This window comes from Xiphophorus maculatus, chromosome 18, assembly GCF_002775205.1.
Source record: "Xiphophorus maculatus strain JP 163 A chromosome 18, X_maculatus-5.0-male, whole genome shotgun sequence".
NCBI lineage: Eukaryota > Metazoa > Chordata > Actinopteri > Cyprinodontiformes > Poeciliidae > Xiphophorus > Xiphophorus maculatus.
In genome coordinates, this window is record NC_036460.1 from 1,598,453 (window position 1) to 1,617,150 (window position 18,698).

At 38.3% G+C, this 18,698-nt stretch overlaps 5 protein-coding genes across 6 annotated transcripts in view; 1 reads left to right on the plus strand and 4 right to left on the minus strand.

The window, feature by feature from the left end:
• Window positions 1–3,130: 3,130 nt before the first annotated feature.
• On the minus strand, window positions 3,131–4,252 carry LOC106700456 (olfactory receptor 52N2-like). The gene has a single exon (XM_014475893.2). The coding sequence runs from the start codon at window positions 4,067–4,069 to the stop codon at window positions 3,131–3,133; it is 939 nt and encodes a 312-aa protein (XP_014331379.2). The 5' UTR covers window positions 4,070–4,252.
• Window positions 4,253–6,627: 2,375 nt separating this feature from the next.
• The window catches only part of LOC102217830 (olfactory receptor 52K1-like), a 46,014-nt gene continuing 33,943 nt past the window's right edge, over window positions 6,628–18,698 (plus strand). The window contains exon 1 of the mRNA XM_023352070.1: window positions 6,628–6,894. The gene's annotated coding sequence lies outside the window, so the exon portion shown is untranslated. The remainder of the gene's footprint in view (window positions 6,895–18,698) is intronic.
• On the minus strand, window positions 7,881–11,276 carry LOC102218987 (olfactory receptor 52N2-like). Of its 2 annotated transcripts, XM_023352073.1 has the most exons (3): window positions 11,229–11,276; window positions 11,025–11,078; window positions 7,881–9,106 (listed from the first exon to the last, which is right to left on the minus strand). In XM_023352073.1, the coding sequence occupies exon 3, from the start codon at window positions 9,062–9,064 to the stop codon at window positions 8,129–8,131; it is 936 nt and encodes a 311-aa protein (XP_023207841.1). In that variant the 5' UTR covers window positions 9,065–9,106; window positions 11,025–11,078; window positions 11,229–11,276; the 3' UTR covers window positions 7,881–8,128. The 2 variants fall into 2 exon arrangements, with proteins under 2 accessions (XP_023207841.1, XP_014327687.2); XM_014472201.2 differs by lacking the exons at window positions 11,025–11,078; window positions 11,229–11,276 and adding an exon at window positions 9,358–9,394.
• LOC102218721 (olfactory receptor 52N2-like) lies at window positions 12,684–13,650 on the minus strand. Its single transcript, XM_023352075.1, has one exon. It carries the CDS (start codon window positions 13,617–13,619, stop codon window positions 12,684–12,686), a length of 936 nt encoding a protein of 311 aa, XP_023207843.1. The 5' UTR covers window positions 13,620–13,650.
• LOC111612076 (olfactory receptor 52N2-like) lies at window positions 17,488–18,446 on the minus strand. Its single transcript, XM_023352074.1, has one exon. The coding sequence runs from the start codon at window positions 18,421–18,423 to the stop codon at window positions 17,488–17,490; it is 936 nt and encodes a 311-aa protein (XP_023207842.1). The 5' UTR covers window positions 18,424–18,446.

Below are 18,698 nucleotides of genomic sequence, written 5' to 3' on the forward strand. Positions count from 1 at the left end.
AAATATAAAGTTAATTGGACATTTTTGTTTTAAGGACTGAAATTAAAATAATGTATATAAATACAGAATAACAAAATCAGGCAAAACAAAAAAATATTTCCAATCAGTTTTTCTCAATAAAAAACTGATTAAACTTTGACAGAAGCTGCAGGTCTGAGTCCGTCTGGTGGATTTCTGGTCAAAACATGTTTGATTTTTATTCAAAATCCAGAAATTTTACTCAAGTAAAAGTAAAAATTCTCTCAAAAGTATTTTTTTCCAATAAAAATAAAAATAAAATGTAACTTTACTACCAAACTCTGGAAGCGAGTTGTATAAAAATATTAAAGTCCTATTATTTAGTTTTGTTAGTCTGTGAAGTAATGAAACATCTATTCAATAAAAAACACAGATACTAATAAAATCATTAAAAAAAAATTCCCCATAATGAATATGAATTTTATGGTTCTAAATAAATTCTGAATATTTAGATATTAAACTCAGTGGAACAGATTTTAAATCCTTCAAACTTACAGGAACAAAACTTATCATAAAACTGCTTAAATACAAGAACTTGGTTTGATACAGGAAAATAAAAAGGTTGAGTTATTTCTTTTTAGTTCGCATGAAGCTAAAGAAATTCCTGTTTTTTCACATCTGGATCATTTCATTTCATTTCACACTGAAAACTAAAACCTAAATGTTTCTTTAGTTTTTAGGATCGTTTTTTCAGAACCTTTTTAAATCGACACAGAAAACAGAAATGATCATATAAAAAATGTAAACTAACATCGACAAAGGATTATACAGGAAAAATCAAATAAATATTTGTTAAATTCAATTTAATTTTTGTATTTTAATTTAAGAAAATGAAAAAAAACCTCAATTTGTAACTTAACACTAATTAATTTCAATTTTTTAATGTTTTAAAAAAATCCCGCAAGAATGTGAAAACAATCCGGATTTCCATCACTAACTGGATTAATAGAAGAACCAGAGAAATTGTCTGGTTCATTAGACCGGCTTAAATTTAAATCAAGCAGTCGAGTAAACATGAAGTTATTGAACAGGTATTTGGTAAAACCAGATCTAATCTCTGATCTGATTAAATAAATAAACTCCAGTTTCTGTCTGGAAACATTTAGAGGGAAACTCAAACAGTCTAAAATCCCAGTTAAATTTCCTACCTGCTGCTGGATCCTCATCAGGACACGCAGAGTCTCCCCTCAGCTCCTCTTATAGCCGACGTCCAGACGTCCCACAGGACGGCTGACCCTGAAGGCAGCGGCGCTGGGATTGGCTGCAAGAGGTTTAAATCTGATTCTCCAGAGTTTATTCTCCATATTGGCATAAACAAGAAGTTAAACTCATAAAAATGTGTTTATCATCACTGAAAAACAAACTCGTCAATAAATTACTGATCAAAATGATCGTATCAGGGTTTCTATACGTTTTCCTTCCTGGTGTTGAACCAGAAAAGGTCAGATTTTCACCTCTGTTTGCAGATGTTTTGGTGAATTGGTTGGTTATCTGCTTCATTAGTGTCTCCTGCTGGGAGTCCCAGAGCTGCGGCTCTGACCTGAACTCTGACCTGAACTCTGACCTGAACTCTGACCTGAACTCTGACCTGAACTCTGACCTGAGCTCTGACCTGAACTCTGACCTGAACTCTGACCTGAGCTCTGACCTGAACTCTGACCTGAACTCTGACCTGAGCTCTGACCTGAACTCTGACCTGAGCTCTGAGTCAGGATGCAGAGCAGTTTGCTGCGTGGGTTCGTCACTCACTGCGCCATGACTCGGCTCTGCAGCAGCTTCTACTCTGGTCCTTCACAGATGCTGGGAAGTTAGCTGATGATGAGAAAACATGCAGAAGATGTTTGTGGAGAAACAACGATGAAATCAGATTATTATTGTTATTATCCAGATGTTTCTGACCTTGCATGCAGCTGGAATGAGTCTTCAAACCTGATGTGAGTCGTCCTTTCTGGGCTTTACCTGATCATGTCGTGTTTTGTAGCGTTTTGACATCCAGTGGCTTTGGTTGATATTGATGTTCTGGTCTAATGTGGGGACAGAAATAACTAAAAAGGACTCTAAGGATGTTTTCACACCTGGTACGCTCCGTTCTACTGGAACCAGAACATCTGGTCCACCTCCAGCTGCTGTGGTTCTCTTCCTCTCTGCTCTGAGTCAAACCAACCTGTTCCCCTCCTGGCCTGTGGGGGCGCTGCACCAAGAACCACTGAAGGAAACGACACAAAAAGCTCTGAAGACACTGAAAGCAACTTCCTGTTTCACCAGATGGAAACAAGATGGAGGCGTCAGATTTTAGTGTTGGAGGATTTCTCTTTAGTCTTTGGCTAAAGACCAGGAGCCATTTCTGCTGCTAGCGCTAGGCTAAAACGCTAGTTTTAGATATATTTACCCAGAATTCATTGCGATGTAGTCCACTGCCTGCTTTTGAATGCTAATCAAACTCTGATCTTCCAAACCTTGGTCTGGGTTCAGTTTGAATCCATATGTGAACACCGAGCGGACCGGAGACCGCTCAGTGGTTCTCGGTGCAGCGCCCCCACTGGCCAGGAGGGGAACAGGTTGGTTTGAGAGACAGAGAGAACCACAGCAGCTGGAGATGAAACACATGTTCTGGTTCCAGTAAAACCGGGTCTATCAGACCATCAGGTGTGTCCGTGAAAAGATCAATTTTATGCAAATAATTTGGAGTTACGTTACAGAAAGATCTGTGAATACTGAACCACCAGTAAGGCGATGTCTTCTTAAAGATCTTGTGTGTGTGAAGGCAGGATGCTATAGGCTCCATGTTCTGGTTTCTAACTCTACAGTTCAGAACCGTAGTTTGTTCTGATCACGTTTCCAGACCAGGTGCTGGTTTGCTGGTTGATACATAAAGTTCGATTCAGCCATGAACCAGCTGGATCAGAACAAATCAGGTTTAAAATCAATAAATGTGGCGACTGCCTGGGCTCAAAGTTCAGACTTAAAGTGATTCCTTACAAATATCACAGTATTTTGAACTGTTAAAGAAAAATCCTCTTAAAAACTAAAATATTATCAAGCAAATGTTTGAAACATTTTTATTAATAAACAATATGGAACCAAAAAATGGAAACAGTTTTTCAGCTGTAAGTCACAGCGTGCGAGATGACAGCGTCCTCCAGATGTGTTTTCGGATCTCAGTGGTTCTGACTCCGTAGATGATCGGGTTTATACAGCTCGGCAGAAACAGGTACAAGATGCTGACAGAAACACGACCAGCGTTTGGAAGGCTGTTCATCCGATACGACAGGAAAGCCGTGAGCACGAAGGTCAAACTGATGACGATGACGATGATGTGAGTGACGCAGGTGTGTACAGCTTTAGCACTGGATTTACCTGAACGCAGCACAGAGCGGAATATGATTATATATGAAGCGGTGATGCACAAGAAATCAAACACAGTGACCAGGAAGACTGCTAATAACCCAACCAGACTGTTGATGGCTGTGCTGCCACAGCCCAACTCCACCAAGGCCATGTGTTCACAGACACAGTGGTTTATCACATTCCTGAAGCAGTACAACACTTTACCTGCCAGAATCACCACCGTCACGATCATGACCACATCCCTGACCAGAAGAGGAATCACAAACCTGAGGAATCTGGGTAGAGACATGTGATCATGGTAGGAAAGGGGCCTGCAGATGGCAAAGTATCGGTCCAACGCCATCCAGAGCAGCAGAGTGGACTGACACGTTCCTGAGAAATGAACAAAAAACATTTGAACCAGGCAGCCGCTCAGAGAGATCCCGCTCGCATTGAACAAGACGTTCAGCAACAGGTTGGGGATGAGAATCAGTGGCAGGCACATATCAACAAATGACATGCAGGCGATGAGGATGTACATCGGGGAGTGGAGGCTCCTCTGTGAAATGACCACATAGATCAGCAGGGAGTTGGCAAACAGAGACACAAAGAACAGAATCAGGAAGGGGATCGAAATGAAGGATTTCAGAGCTCCAAGCTCACTGAAGCCACTGAAGATGAAGTATTGATGTGAAGAAATGTTTTCCTTTAATGGTTCCATCATCGTTTTCTACCAAACCGTCCTGGTCCAGAGCTTCAGATCAGCCTGAAAGCAAACAGATAACAGGTCAATATTCACTTCTTCATGTCCATCCATCATTTGTTTTGTTTTTTTACAGCTTTTCAAAAATGAGTTGAATGATCTGATTGTTCTTCCCAGTAGAGACGTTCCTGGACCCACCGTCAGACTGACCCATCTTTTGTCTGTGTTTAATGTCAGAAAATACAATTTCACTATTGGTGTGTTTCCATTAAAAAAGAAACTCAATTAAAATCACATCAGTAAGTTTGTTCTCATGGTAGCTTATTAAAAACATGGATCCTGTCACTTCCTGTCATCTTCTCTGTCTTTTCTGACTGTTGTTGCTTCCATTTGATACGTCCAGGAGACCAAGCGCAAAACTTTTCATTAAAAATAATTGTATTTTTTTCTTGTTGCTAACTTGGAAACGCCCAACCGATTCAAACTGATGTCCACCTCAAGCCTGCAGCTGTTTCTACTGTTCCAGTAACGAAGGTCCTTCTGCAGCGTCAGAAAACTTCTGCTCACATTTCAAGACACTTTAGACAAACTAAAAAACTAAAACTAACAAAATAAAAACCAGATTTTAGCCATTAGCTCTCACCATCCTGAATGCTGCCAAGAGGTTAGTTGCCTATTTCTGTCTTTAACTTTTATATTTTTTATCTGTAGAGTTGCACCTAAATTTTGTTTCATTGTTACAATGAGAATAAAGATTTTATTCTATTCTACTGAGTTTTGTTTTGCATGGTTTAGATTTCACCCTCTCAGCCGATTCAAACTAATTTATATCTATGTGCCAATAAATTGTTGCAGTTCTGCTGTCATAAAGTCCAATCATGTCTGAGTCTCACTCTCAGTTTTCCAGTTATGTCAGTTTTTAATTGAGTTCAACTCGTCTTTGTTTCACAAGTTTGTATCTTTGGAGTTTGTAGAGAAGAACTAATTAGTTTGTCTTAAATAACTGAAGAATATTTTACCTGAGACCTGGAAGATACAAACTTTCTGAGTTGAAATTTAAAACAAAATAAGATGCAGAATATGTTGCAGGTTGAGACATCAGGCTGTAATTTTACCCTAAATGTGTTGAATATTCAACCAAACCAAACCACTGACATGCTCATGTTTTTAAAAAGTTGCATTTTTGTATCTTTATGAGAACTTTATGTCCTTCTTTCACTGGCGTTCGTACTTTGAAGGATAAACTTCTGACTTCTGACAAAGCAACAAAGGTGGGAGAGAACATGAAGGTCAAAAAGTGACTGACATAAAACTGATCTGGAAGCAAAACAGAAATTATCACAAACAAAATTCTGTGTTTTATCAGTTCTTGTGAATTTAATGTGATGCCTGACAAAAATAAATCCCTTCACCTTCGTTTTTTAAGAAATCCTTTTTGACTCCAAATTTCTGACTGGCATAAGAAAGAAAACAATGGAAACTGGTTATATATAAATAACATTTTGAAAAGTAGTATTTCAAACATCAGACAAACCCCAGGAAGAGCAGATAAATCAATGATAGATCAATAAAAATCCTGAAGAAATAAATTGTGAGGTTCAGAGTCCTTCAGATCAGCTGCCTAGATACCAACCATCCTGGATTATGAGAATAATAAACAGACAAAATCAAAGGTTTGATGGTTGAACTGGGAGTTACTGAAGCTCTGCTGACAGTTCGGCTCTAAATGCTTCACCTGTTGCTGAATGTCTGCAGACTGACGATGACTTCAGTGAAAGGAAACCCACTGAATCTCCACCTTTATTCCCTCTGTCAAGTTACCATTGGCTGCAAAGATTATAACTTAAAACATGCTAAAAATAATTAACAGAATACCAATAAATCTGCAATGTTTCTTGTGTTTCCTTAGGCCATCTATACAGTTTGAAAATAAATTATTTCCTGTACTGTTAACTTCATTTCTTCTGGTAAAATTAATCAATCTTTGGTATAAAATCCATAAAAAGTTATTTCAATGCACAAATTTTTAGTTAGTTTTTTCCCCTTCACATTCTAACCTTGAGAAAACAAAGAAATAAAGAGCTTTGTTGTAAACTTGTCTATTTTTTTCTGAAAACATGTTGATGTGTCCAACACTAAAGAATCCTACTGGTCATATCTTTGGTTTCTCTCACACACTTTAAATCTTTCCTTAAATACAGTTCATGGTAGATTCACCTCTAACAGTAATGTTTAACTTTTGGTGTTTTACATTTAAACATTTTATTATTTATGCCCTTTAATAGACACATTAAAATATTCACGTGTGCTTTTTGTTGACATTAAACGTGCAGTACAAATAGTGTTTTTTTTCTTTGTTGTTGATAGTAACTGTCATTTACTACCGCAAGTAAATCCTTTTGGCTGCTTCTACCTTATTGGTCAGTCAAGGTTAATATCAAGTTTAAGCAATTTGATTGGCTATGATGGCTGGGGGCGGAGCCGGCGGTAAGAACTGCGATACGTCACAGCGCCCGCCATTTTGGATGTGACAGATCCGCCAGTAAGCTAAGACAAAATACAAGTGAAGGAACCGAACATAAAGCGCTCTTGTACGAAGTATTTTATTTTATTTTTAATATTTATGGTCATGGCGGGAACAATAACGGAGCTGTACGAACTGTTGTTCACGCCGGAAGAAGCTGGATTCTATGTTGTGGACTTTTTTTAACTAAATAACTGGAGCTGTGAAGTTTTTCTGGATGTTTTCCTGGATTCTGGAGCTGCAGAACCGGACCGTGAGCCGGAGTGGACATTTGGACCGGAGTTGGAGCGGTTTTGTTGCCGGACCGTTAATCCCCGGTGGGGTGAGTAACCCGGTGGGAACCGCCATCATCAGGACGAGCATAACATGAACTTCCGCTAAGCTTATAAAGCTAATGGTTGATTTATTCCTGAAAGAGACTAAATATGTGAAATGGATTCATTTAGTTCTCCAGTCTGTTTTTATTGTTGGTTTTTCTTCATTTCCTTCAGTTTAAAGGAGGTTTTGTGTAGTAGTTACATTTACTCAACTGGATTTACTTGAATTAACTTTCTGATAAAATAACTTTTCAGAGTATTTTTACTACGTTGTACATTTTACTTTTATGTGAGTCATTTTATGATGAAGTATTGCTTCTCTAAATTGAGTTTGATTTCTGGATTTTCTACCCACTGAACGAGAAACAAACATGTTTTAACCAAAAATTCACCAGACAGACACACACCTGCAGTTTCATGTTATTTATTGAAAGAAACTGATTTGGAAAAATATTTACTTTTACTTGATTTTGTTATTTTTTTGTTACTATATGGACACTTTTTGACAGCCTGAGACATCCAACATATAAACATTTCATATATATAGTGGAGAAAAAAAGTTGATATTACAAAAAACCGTAACATCTTCAGTTTTAGCCTGATCATTCAGGACTTGAACAGGCCTACAGTCAAGAAATGGACAGCTAACATCTCTGCACACCCCACACATCCTGGACACAGACACTCCTAAAACTTGAATCTTTAGATTGGTGCTACAGAGAGTAAGTTACAAACATCAGCCGCCAGAGAGGGAGTTTATTCCCTGGGCTGTCTCTATAATTAACCCAATGAAAACCTTACGCTGAGTAGTAGTGATAATAACAATAATAATTATATTAATAGTAATAATAATAATACTTTATTGATCCCCTAAAGAGAGGGGGAGACGGATTTAGTCAGTTACTCTATGAAACCGCCACTACCACAACCCGCTATTTTTGTGTTCTTTTCCTTAAAGTTTGTCTAAATGAAAAAACAAAAAGAACATTCTGTTCATTTGACCCATTATTGTCTATATATGTGTATATCAAGTATGGTGAAAAACCAGTGATTTGAGCTTTTTTGTCATTTAAGGATCTTGTAGCTACTGAGTGAGCCACAACCTCCTCTGTTGTTCAGTTAAATGTGAGTGATTCTGTTCAACGGCTAAAGTTTGGTCCAAACGGATCAGTGATCCCAAACAAAACAGCAGCAGAATGATCGTGGTCTTATTTTAGAACAGTATTTCATAGTTCTTATTTACCGATAAGAAGGCAGCATTTTGAGGATGTTTTGTCGAATCTCAGTGGTTCTGACTCCGTAGATGATCGGGTTTATACAGCTGGGAAGAAACAGGTACATGATGCTGACAAAAACACGACCAGCGTTTGGGAGACTGTTCATCCGATACGCCAAGAAAGCCGTGAGCGTAAAGGCCAAACCGATGACGATGACGATGATGTGAGTGATGCAGGTGTGTACAGCTTTAGCACTGGATTTACCTGAACGCAGCACAGAGTGGAATATGATTATATATGAAGCGGTGATGCACAAGAAATCAACTACAGTGACCACAAAGACTCCTAATAACCCAACCAGACTGTTGATGGCTGTGCTGCCACAGCCCAACTCCACCAAGGCCATGTGTTCACAGACACAGTGGTTTATCACATTCCTGAAGCAGTACAACACTTTACCTGCCAGAATCACCACCGCTGACACCATGATCACATCCCTGATGAGAATTGGGATGATAAACCTGAGGAATCTGGGTAGAGACATGTGATCATGGTAGGAAAGGGGCCTGCAGATGGCAAAGTATCGGTCCAACGCCATCCAGACCAGAAGAGCCGACTGACAAGCTCCTAACATGTGAATCAAAAACATCTGAACCAGGCAGCCGCTCAGAGAGATCCCGCTCGCGTTGAACAAGACGTTCAGCAACAGGTTGGGGATGAGAATCAGTGGCAGGCACATATCAACAAATGACAAGCAGGCGATGAGGATGTACATCGGGGAGTGGAGGCTCCTCTGTGAAATGACCACATAGATCAGCAGGGAGTTGGCAAACAGAGACACAAAGAACAGAATCAAGAAGGGGATCGAAATGAAGGATTTCAGAGCTCCAAGCTCACTGAAGCCACTGAAGATGAAGTAGTTGTGCAAGGAAATATTTTCCTTTAATGGTTCCATCATCGTCTTCTACCAAACCGTCCTGGTCCAGAGCTTCAGATCAGCCTGAAAGCAAACAGATAACAGGTCAATATTCACTTCTCAATACTCATCCATCAATCCATCCATCATCCATTTAACCAAACAGCATGTATGGAAGCTGCTTTTCATTTCCATGGTAATGAGTGGTTAGACAACCAAAGGTCCTTCATCACAGCCTCCACCTGTACCTTTAATTTTGTTTTGCTTCAGTTTCTGCCAACCTGACTTCAGTCATTTTCATTACAAAGTCTCTTTTATGGTTGACTGCTACAAACCTTTTCCTTTCCTTTCCTGCCTGTTGTCCAATTTCCAACAAGACAGACAACCAGTTCCTTCCTCGAAGCTACATTTACAACAAAGTCTTGAAGATGCCCATTTAAATTCCCAACTACAACAAAAACAAAACTCTGAGGTTTAAGTGGAAAATCTTAGGAAAAGAGATCTCCACATGTCTGTAGCTTATCCCTGTAGCTTGACTGGGTTCACAATGTTTCTTACTCTTTTGCACCTCCAATTTAACAGCAGTCAATAATTGATTTAACCTTCTGTCCCTTTGTTAGACATGTGGCTGTAGGTGTACTGATTATTGACGTGTAGTCCTATGTGACCAGACCAACTTTTTGTAACTTTCTCTGCAAATGCATTTCATTCTCACCAGGAACACAATTACACAAATAAAGTAATATTTTTATATCTTAGTTTCTTTGCACCAAACCTTTCTGTACTCACAGCTTCCTTTCTGTAAAGGCCTTTAACAGTGAAATCAGACAGGACAAAGATGTCAGAAAAGAAGAAAACACTTTGATAAATATAACCCTTAAATTCCAGGACATTCACAAATAGCTTTAAATATGGAGAAATATTATAAACATTTACCATAAAACATTTTATTCTAGGAGTTGAGAGCAAATAACTATTCATGTTCTGAACAAGAACCTTTAATGAACTCTGATAGTTTTTACATGATGGATGAAAAGTATTTTATAATCATTGATAACTAATTTAGCAATAACTTGTGGATTACCTATTGCTAGAATCTGGTGCAGTGCTGGGAAAAGCCAAAAACTAAAGAAATCTGCAAGGAGGTAAATAACAGAGCTGTAAATCTGCAAAGTTTTAAAAGACAAAATATATCTATTAATAAAAACATTAAAAATACTTCAGTCTCATGAGAAATTAACAACATCGTAGAAAAAACACAAGCAAGTTTGGTCAGGAAAAGAGGCAAAAAATGTTTCATTTGCTTCATCACAGAATTTGTTTTACCTCAATAACAAAACTTTTAATTTTTATTTTAACAGAAATTGATGTCTAAAAGATTTTAAATGTATTGTTAGCATTTTATATCCATAATTTTATCTTACAAGTTTCAGAATTTCAGAATGACCTACATGAACAACAACATTTCAGCGTGATTTATGAAATATGTGAGTTTATGCCAAGTAAAATTCCTGTTTGCTGTAAAAATCTTGTCAAAATGAAGCGATTGTGATGGAAAGCAGCTTTAAGTAAACCCCAACGTCCAACGCCTCACACTTAGCTCTCCTGTTTCACTGAAACAAGAAAACCTGTTGAAAAAGAAACAAATTTGGAATCTATTCAATATTTTCTCACTGGAATTTTTCTCTCTCTTACCTTTTATAATATTGTCAAAAAGTAAAAAAAAAAATATAGGGAAATGACTTTGCACCATCTTCTGCTTTCACTTGAGTTTATAATCTTAGAGAAAAGCAGCTAAAGGCTGAGCTGGTTTCAAATAAATAAAAACTGAACAACAGTTAAAAACTAAAATAAAATCTAAACACATACTGATTAAGCAGTTCCCTGCTTAACTCAAAACTTCAGTGATTTCAGATTTCAACCTCAAAAGACAATGATATAAACCTTTAGCAGAACTTTAGAGAAATCAGTAGAACTTTAGTGATTATTTTGTCAGACAAACCTTAGAAAAAGCAGAAGTTATTTCCTCGGGTTTGACTTCACATCAACAAATATGCTGAAAACAAAGGAAGAAAGTATTTATTGTTTTTGTATTGGAGACTAAAGTCCCTGAAAGATAAAGTGACACAAAAGTTAAAACCTCAGTGAGAACAGAAATGATCTGGCGGTTAAATTGGAAGTTAACATAATGCTGTAAATGGTTCACCTGTTGTTGTTGGACGTGTGCTACTGAACGTCTCTTCTTCACCCAGCTGTGAGAAACGACTTCCTCTGACTCAGCACTTTTATACCTTCGGGCCATTGGCTGAAGACAAAATAGAGCTGATCGCCGAACTATTACAACTCCAAAAGTGTAAATGCTGGGAAGGAAAATGAGAAAAAAACACATGAACTCTACAACTTCCTTTAAACTTTTAATTCTGAGTGCCTAAAAACAGAAAAATTAAGGTTCTTTAGGAGATTCAAGTGAAAAATCCCAATGTTAATTTGATTGAGATGATGTGGCATAACCCTAAACAGGCAAATCATGCTCAAAAACCCTTAAATGCAACTGAATAACACAACTCTGCAAAGGAGACTAGACCAAAATCTGTCACTGGATTTGACCAATCTGAACTCCAGCTGTCCAGTTAAACTCTGTTTCCCAGTTAAACTCTGTTTCCCAGTTAAACTCTGTTTCCCAGTTAAACTCGGTTTCCCAGTTAAACTCGGTTTCCCAGTTAAACTCTGCACAGTTTGTTCTGGACAGAGGCTTTGATGATTTCATGATGAGATTTCCTGATCTGCAGGTCAAAGGTTTCTACTAACTTACAAACTTTCACACAATCAGAAATTGATAATTTCCTGATTGTTTTAATGTAAAACTGACATCTACCTTGCTCTAGGTTTCATAGTTCTATGCAGGACTTCACTTTATGGACAAGACTCAATTGCTTCATGAACCATGTTGCAAACATGCACTAAAATTTCTATTCTAGTTTGTTTACAATATTTGATTAGAGATTTTGCATCGTATGTTGATCTGATTGTGAATGTCCATTTTAATGCAAGGAAATTAGTCCAATCTAATAATACAATTTACTTATTAATTTACTATATATATTTTCAGGAATTTCTGCTGTCTTGTTATGTCCCCTTGATGCACATTTGTCCTCCACATGCTTATGGACCATCCAGGCATTAATACTGGAGCATTCACCAAACCATGCATTCAACAGACTGTTCCCTAACACACTGATGAATGGTCGCCATCTGTGAGCACCTGGGTGTGTCATGATGTCATCTGTGGGCTGGTAGCAGGACATGGTCTCCCGGCGGGTTTATCAAGTCCTACTGATGTAAAACGTTTGGTCAGGATTTTCCAAATTACTCGTTTGTGCACTCCATATTCGTCAATTATGGTGATTCTGATATCAGAACAAAACTTGATTCCAACCATCACTGGAGATAAAACTGGAGATTTGATCTTTTTTGTAGCCAGAGGACAAAAAACTGAGTGGAGAGTGACTCCTTTACCAAAGGGAGGGAATTGGTCTGACGGCTGAAACTTGGTCCAGTGATCCCGAATGAAGCACATGTACGACAGAATGACTGAAAAAGTACTTTATTGACATTGGTAAATAAAATTTCTTGGTATTAAAAAATAATTCACAGTTTTTACCTACCGACAAGAAGACAGTAGTTTTAAGATATTTTGTCGAATCTCAGTGGTTCTGACTCCGTAGATGATCGGGTTTATACAGCTGGGAAGGAACATGTACATGGTACTGACGAAGAGACGACCAGCGTTTGGGAGACTGTTCATCCGATAAGCCAAGTAAGCCGTGAGCACGAAGGTCAAACTGATGACGATGACGATGATGTGAGTGACACAGGTGTGTACAGCTTTAGCACTGGATTTACCTGAACGCAGCACAGAGCGGAATATGATTATATATGAAGCGGTGATGCACAAGAAATCAACAATAGGGACCACAAAGACTCCTAATAACCCAACCAGACTGTTGATGGCTGTGCTGCCACAACCCAACTCCACCAAGGCCATGTGTTCACAGAAGCAGTGGTTTATCACGTTACTGAAGCAGTACAACACTTTACCTGCTAGAATTGTGACCAGTGACACCATGATCACATCCTTGATCATAATTGGGATAATAAACCTGAGGAATCTGGGTAGAGACATGTGATCATGGTAGGAAAGGGGCCTGCAGATGGCAAAGTATCGGTCCAACGCCATCCAGAGCAAAAGAGACGACTGACAAGCTCCTAACATGTGAATCAAAAACATCTGAACCAGGCAGCCGCTCAGAGAGATCCCGCTCGCGTTGAACAAGACGTTCAGCAACAGGTTGGGGATGAGAATCAGTGGCAGGCACATATCAACAAATGACATGCAGGCGATGAGGATGTACATCGGGGAGTGGAGGCTCCTCTGTGAAATGACCACATAGATCAGCAGGGAGTTGGCAAACAGAGACACAAAGAACAGAATCAAGAAGGGGATCGAAATGAAGGATTTCAGAGCTCCAAGCTCACTGAAGCCACTGAAGATGAAGTATTGATGTGAAGAAATGTTTTCCTTTAATGGTTCCATCATCGTTTTCTACCAAACCGTCCTGGTCCAGAGCTTCAGATCAGCCTGAAAGCAAACAGATAACAGGTCAATATTCACTTCTTCATGTCCATCCATCATTCATTTAACCAAACAGCTTTTCATTTCCAGGGTACTGAGTGCTTCAGTAACCAAAGGTCTGTTTTTTACAGCTTCCTGCCATTCCTTCAGATTAAAATTACGGAGGTTCACCTTGTTTTTTTCTCCAGGTAACTTTATCATTCCTACCTGGGCATGAAAGGCTCCTAACAGGACAAACTCCACATGGCGGCCTGGCTAAGAAAACATTCAGAAATGTTACAAAGGTGAAGTAATGTGAGCCACTGAAGGATCCATTACCACAAAGATCACTCCTTCATCTGTCAGGGGACACGTTTCACCGGGGAGAGCACCGACACTCATCTGGATGTTTCTGAGTCTCACCTCTATCTAGAAACATGGTTCACCATTCTGGACAAGAATTACAAGTTCATACATTTATTTCACGGCTTGGATAAAACCTTCTGACCTGAAACTTAAACTGATTTTGCAAAGAGAACGGGCAGACATGATGGATTTGTGTAATTTAGATTTTTGCACCAATCTTTCCAGCACTCTGCTCACATCTTCCTTTATCTAATGGCCTTTAACCTCCTCAGAGCAAAATCAGACAGGATGAAGATTAAAGTGCATAAAGTGAACACTTTGATAAACATAATCCTTAAATTTCAGACAGTTTCTTCTTCGCGAACAGGAAATCCACAGACAGTTTTAAAGATGCATGAAAAGTCACATTTTACTATAAACTAACATATTATTCTATCAGCAAAAGAAATGTATCATCTGGACAGTTTCAAAGCTTTTCTTTTCACAAGAAAAAAATAAAATCATTTTTCTAATTATTAACAGCTGATTTAATAATAATAAATGATGGATTGCCTACAGCCGGTATGTTGTGCAGCTGTGGAAAAGTGGGATAAAGAAAGCAAAAAAAAAAAAATTAATCTGCAAGCAGAGAAACTACAGCGCTGTAATTCCAATGATCTACAGAGAAAATAGCAAAATAAAATTCTTATAATTATTATATTATAAACATTTAAAACGACACATAAACATAAGAGTCTGTTTCTAACCTCGCCTGTGACGCACTAACTGATATTTACAAACTATAAAAACAAACTATTAAGACAAACATTTAAAACTCTTTAGTCTCAGGAGAAATTAATGCCATCTTAGAGGAAACATGACCGTCTTTTGAGTTATTAAATTCTTCTTTTACTGGGGTTATTCAGGTATAGAGGCACAAAACATTCATGGCTTTTATATCTCAATAATAAAACTTTTCACCTTCACAGAAATAATTAGATTTTACATTATTTTCTTTGGCATTTGACAAAAACTGTAGTTTTATTCATCTAACAAGTTTCTCAAATTTTTATCTATGTCCACAATAACATTTCACAGTGACTTTGTCTTTAAATCTTATTTTACTTTTTAAATGTGTGCTAAGATAAACTCCTGTTTCTGTAAAATACTCTGCAAAATCATGGCTGACGGCTGTAACCAACTTCCCACATTGATCAACTGTTCACACACTGAATGGAAGAACGTGAATCTCCTCTAGCTTTACTGAAACAAATGCTACTGAATGAAGAGAGATAATGAAAAATGTTGAATTTCTCCTTACATTTTAATAAAGTTCTCAAAAAGTAAAAAAGAAAAATACAAGAAAAGATTTCACCCCTATTTGTAGCCTAATCTGTTTTTTCTAGGATTTAAAAAATAAAGGAGAAAAGCAGCTAAAGGCTGAGCAAAACCAAGCAATTAAAATCTAAAATAACTTGTATACTGTTTTAAAAATGTTCTGGTTTCCTGCTCAACTCCAAACTTTACAAATGTCAAAACTCCAAAGAAGAGAAACTAAACTTTGTGGCAGCACTTAAAAATAAAAATATCAGTTAAACTAAAAAAGAGGAATTTATAAATCAAACCTTCAGAAGAGCAAAAGTTTCCTCAAGTTTCAATCACATCAACAAAATGCTGAAAACAGAAAAAAATAACAATTTCTGTAATAGACTCAAGTGCCTGAGAGAAATAAAGGAAAATAAATAAAGATAAAACAGCAGAAATGGTTAACCTGGAAGTTAACGTTTGATCCGCTGACATCCGGCTCTGAATGTTTCGGTTGTTTGGAGTTTGGTACCGACCGTTTCTGCTGACTGGGCATCTTTCCTTCCTCCAGCTGTGAGAAGAAAGGCCCTCTGACTCAGCACTTTTATATCTTCTGTCACGCTGTGTTATTGGTTAGAGAAAAGTTGGAGCAAATCTCTGAACTTTTACAACCTGAGACGTAAATGCTGGGATGGGAAATAACACAAAACGTAACTTTTTAATTGAACTTACATTTAGAGATGAAAGATCATTTATGCCGCATCAATTTTATCAATTTAATTGCATCTTCAAATTTCCTCCATTCTTCTTTTTCTAGTTTTGATCAAACTCATGGTACTCTGGATTTTAGTTCAGTTCTCAGACTTCTTGTCTGAATGATAAAAAATCTGATAAGATTGGAGATTTTAACACAAGTTACAGTCTTGGTAAAACCTGTACTGATATCTTAAAATGGGGTTTACCTAAAACGTCTGCACTGCGACACACTACTGTTGTATTCTTCATCTTCACTCATCACACAGAGTGAAAACAACGACTTCCTTACAACTCTGACTTATTTGATCAAGTGAAACATTTTTGGGCCACATAATATTTTAGGTTTTGATTTTAGAAAATGATCAAACAAAGACGTCCACTGGCTCAGCTCTCTGTGGCGTTTACTGTTTAAGGCTCTGTGGTTGTGGGTCAGTGTTGGGGTTTCCCTGCTCTGTTAAAATTTGTGCTTTCTGTGACGGTTTTGATTAAGGAGACGTGAGTCGACTGGTTCCTTTCTGGACATTTATTAGCTCCATCAACACTAAACGTCCAATAAAGACCAGCTGGAATCAGAAGATTAAATGGTGGGCTCATGATGAACTTCATTATCATTGTAGAAAACACAAAGCTTAGCTTGGCTTTCCATTGTAGCCGCTGATGTTGGTGCCAAGGCGGTTACCGGCGTCCCTCCATTCAGGGACGAGTTCAAAAATGATGTTCCTCTGCGCCGAACTGCTCCTTCTGTCTTCTCAGCACTTTGTGAAATTTGTGGAATATTCCACGCTAAAGGCACTCTGAAGTTAATCATGTGACAATATGTAGTATTGATGACTGATGCCTTTAGGAGCCGTTTAGTTCTGTGGTATAATAAAATATTAGCTGGAATTGGTCAGTTTGTTGATTCCAGTCTAATGCATTTCTATGGGTTAGTCTGCTAGCTTGATGCTTTTAGCATTAGCTTTTAAAACACTGTTAAACTCCACATTGTAGCAATCAAGTATTTTATTGGTTATTCCAACAATTAGTCAAATAAAAGAAATTGGTGCTTTCTGTAGGTTTTTCATTTAAAGGGAACATAATTCAAAATCCAATTTTTTTAGCCCATAACTATATTTTTTTGTGTGTCTAAAAATGCAAACTGTAGTTTTATTCTTTCGCTGCTGCGCAGATATCTTTATAATCTCATTGGGTTATATTTTTCAGTCCGTTCATTCTCTATTGTTTGTAATGTTTAATGTCTCATCACCGCATTTGCTGTGGAACTGCTAAACAAGGTCATGACTTCCTGCTAATCAGTTTTATGAATCCGCCATGTTTTTTCCTTGCAGCAGTTTTGCAGTCGAAGTTCAGTTATGCTGGAGTTGCAAGTAATCAAGTCAAAACAGATCCTCTCGATTAGAGATGTGGTAACAGGATGACGTTTTAAAAAATGTTTCCCAGTTCTTACCTACCGATAAGAAGGCAGCATTTTGAGGATATTTTGTCGAATCTCAGTGGTTCTGACTCCGTAGATGATCGGGTTTATACAGCTGGGAAGGAACATGTACATGGTACTGACAAAAACACGACCAGCGTTTGGAAGGCTGTTCATCCGATACGACAGGGAAGCCGTGAGCGCGAAGGTCAAACTGATGACGATGACGATGATGTGAGTGACGCAGGTGTGTACAGCTTTAGCACTGGATTTACCTGAACGCAGCACAGAGCGGAATATGATTATATATGAAGCGGTGATGCACAAGAAATCAAACACAGTGACCAGGAAGACTGCTAATAACCCAACCAGACTGTTGATGGCTGTGCTGCCACAGCCCAACTCCACCAAGGCCATGTGTTCACAGACACAGTGGTTTATCACGTTACTGAAGCAGTACAACACTTTACCTGCTAGAATCACCACCGTCACGATCATGACCACATCCCTGACCAGAAGAGGAATCACAAACCTGAGGAATCTGGGTAGAGACATGTGATCATGGTAGGAAAGGGGCCTGCAGATGGCAAAGTATCGGTCCAACGCCATCCAGAGCAGCAGAGTGGACTGACACGTTCCTGAGAAATGAACAAAAAACATTTGAACCAGGCAGCCGCTCAGAGAGATCCCGCTCGCATTGAACAAGACGTTCAGCAACAGGTTGGGGATGAGAATCAGTGGCAGGCACATATCAACAAATGACATGCAGGCGATGAGGATGTACATCGGGGAGTGGAGGCTCCTCTGTGAAATGACCACATAGATCAGCAGGGAGTTGGCAAACAGAGACACAAAGAACAGAATCAAGAAGGGGATCGAAATGAAGGATTTCAGAGCTCCAAGCTCACTGAAGCCACTGAAGATGAAGTATTGATGTGAAGAAATGTTTTCCTTTAATGGTTCCATCATCGTTTTCTACCAAACCGTCCTGGTCCAGAGCTTCAGATCAGCCTGAGAAACAAGTAGAAAAAAGAAAATCAGGTCAATATTGATTTCCAACCAACCAACCAACCAACCAATCATACATTAATGAAGTTGAACTACTTCAAGTTGAAGACACCTGAATCAAATAAATGCAGTGAACTGTAGAAAACCCCTCAGCATAAAAAACACATCAAGTACAAGAAAACCTCAATGAAAACAATCTAAACCAACTATGAAAGTTTGCATATCCCCTAGAAAAA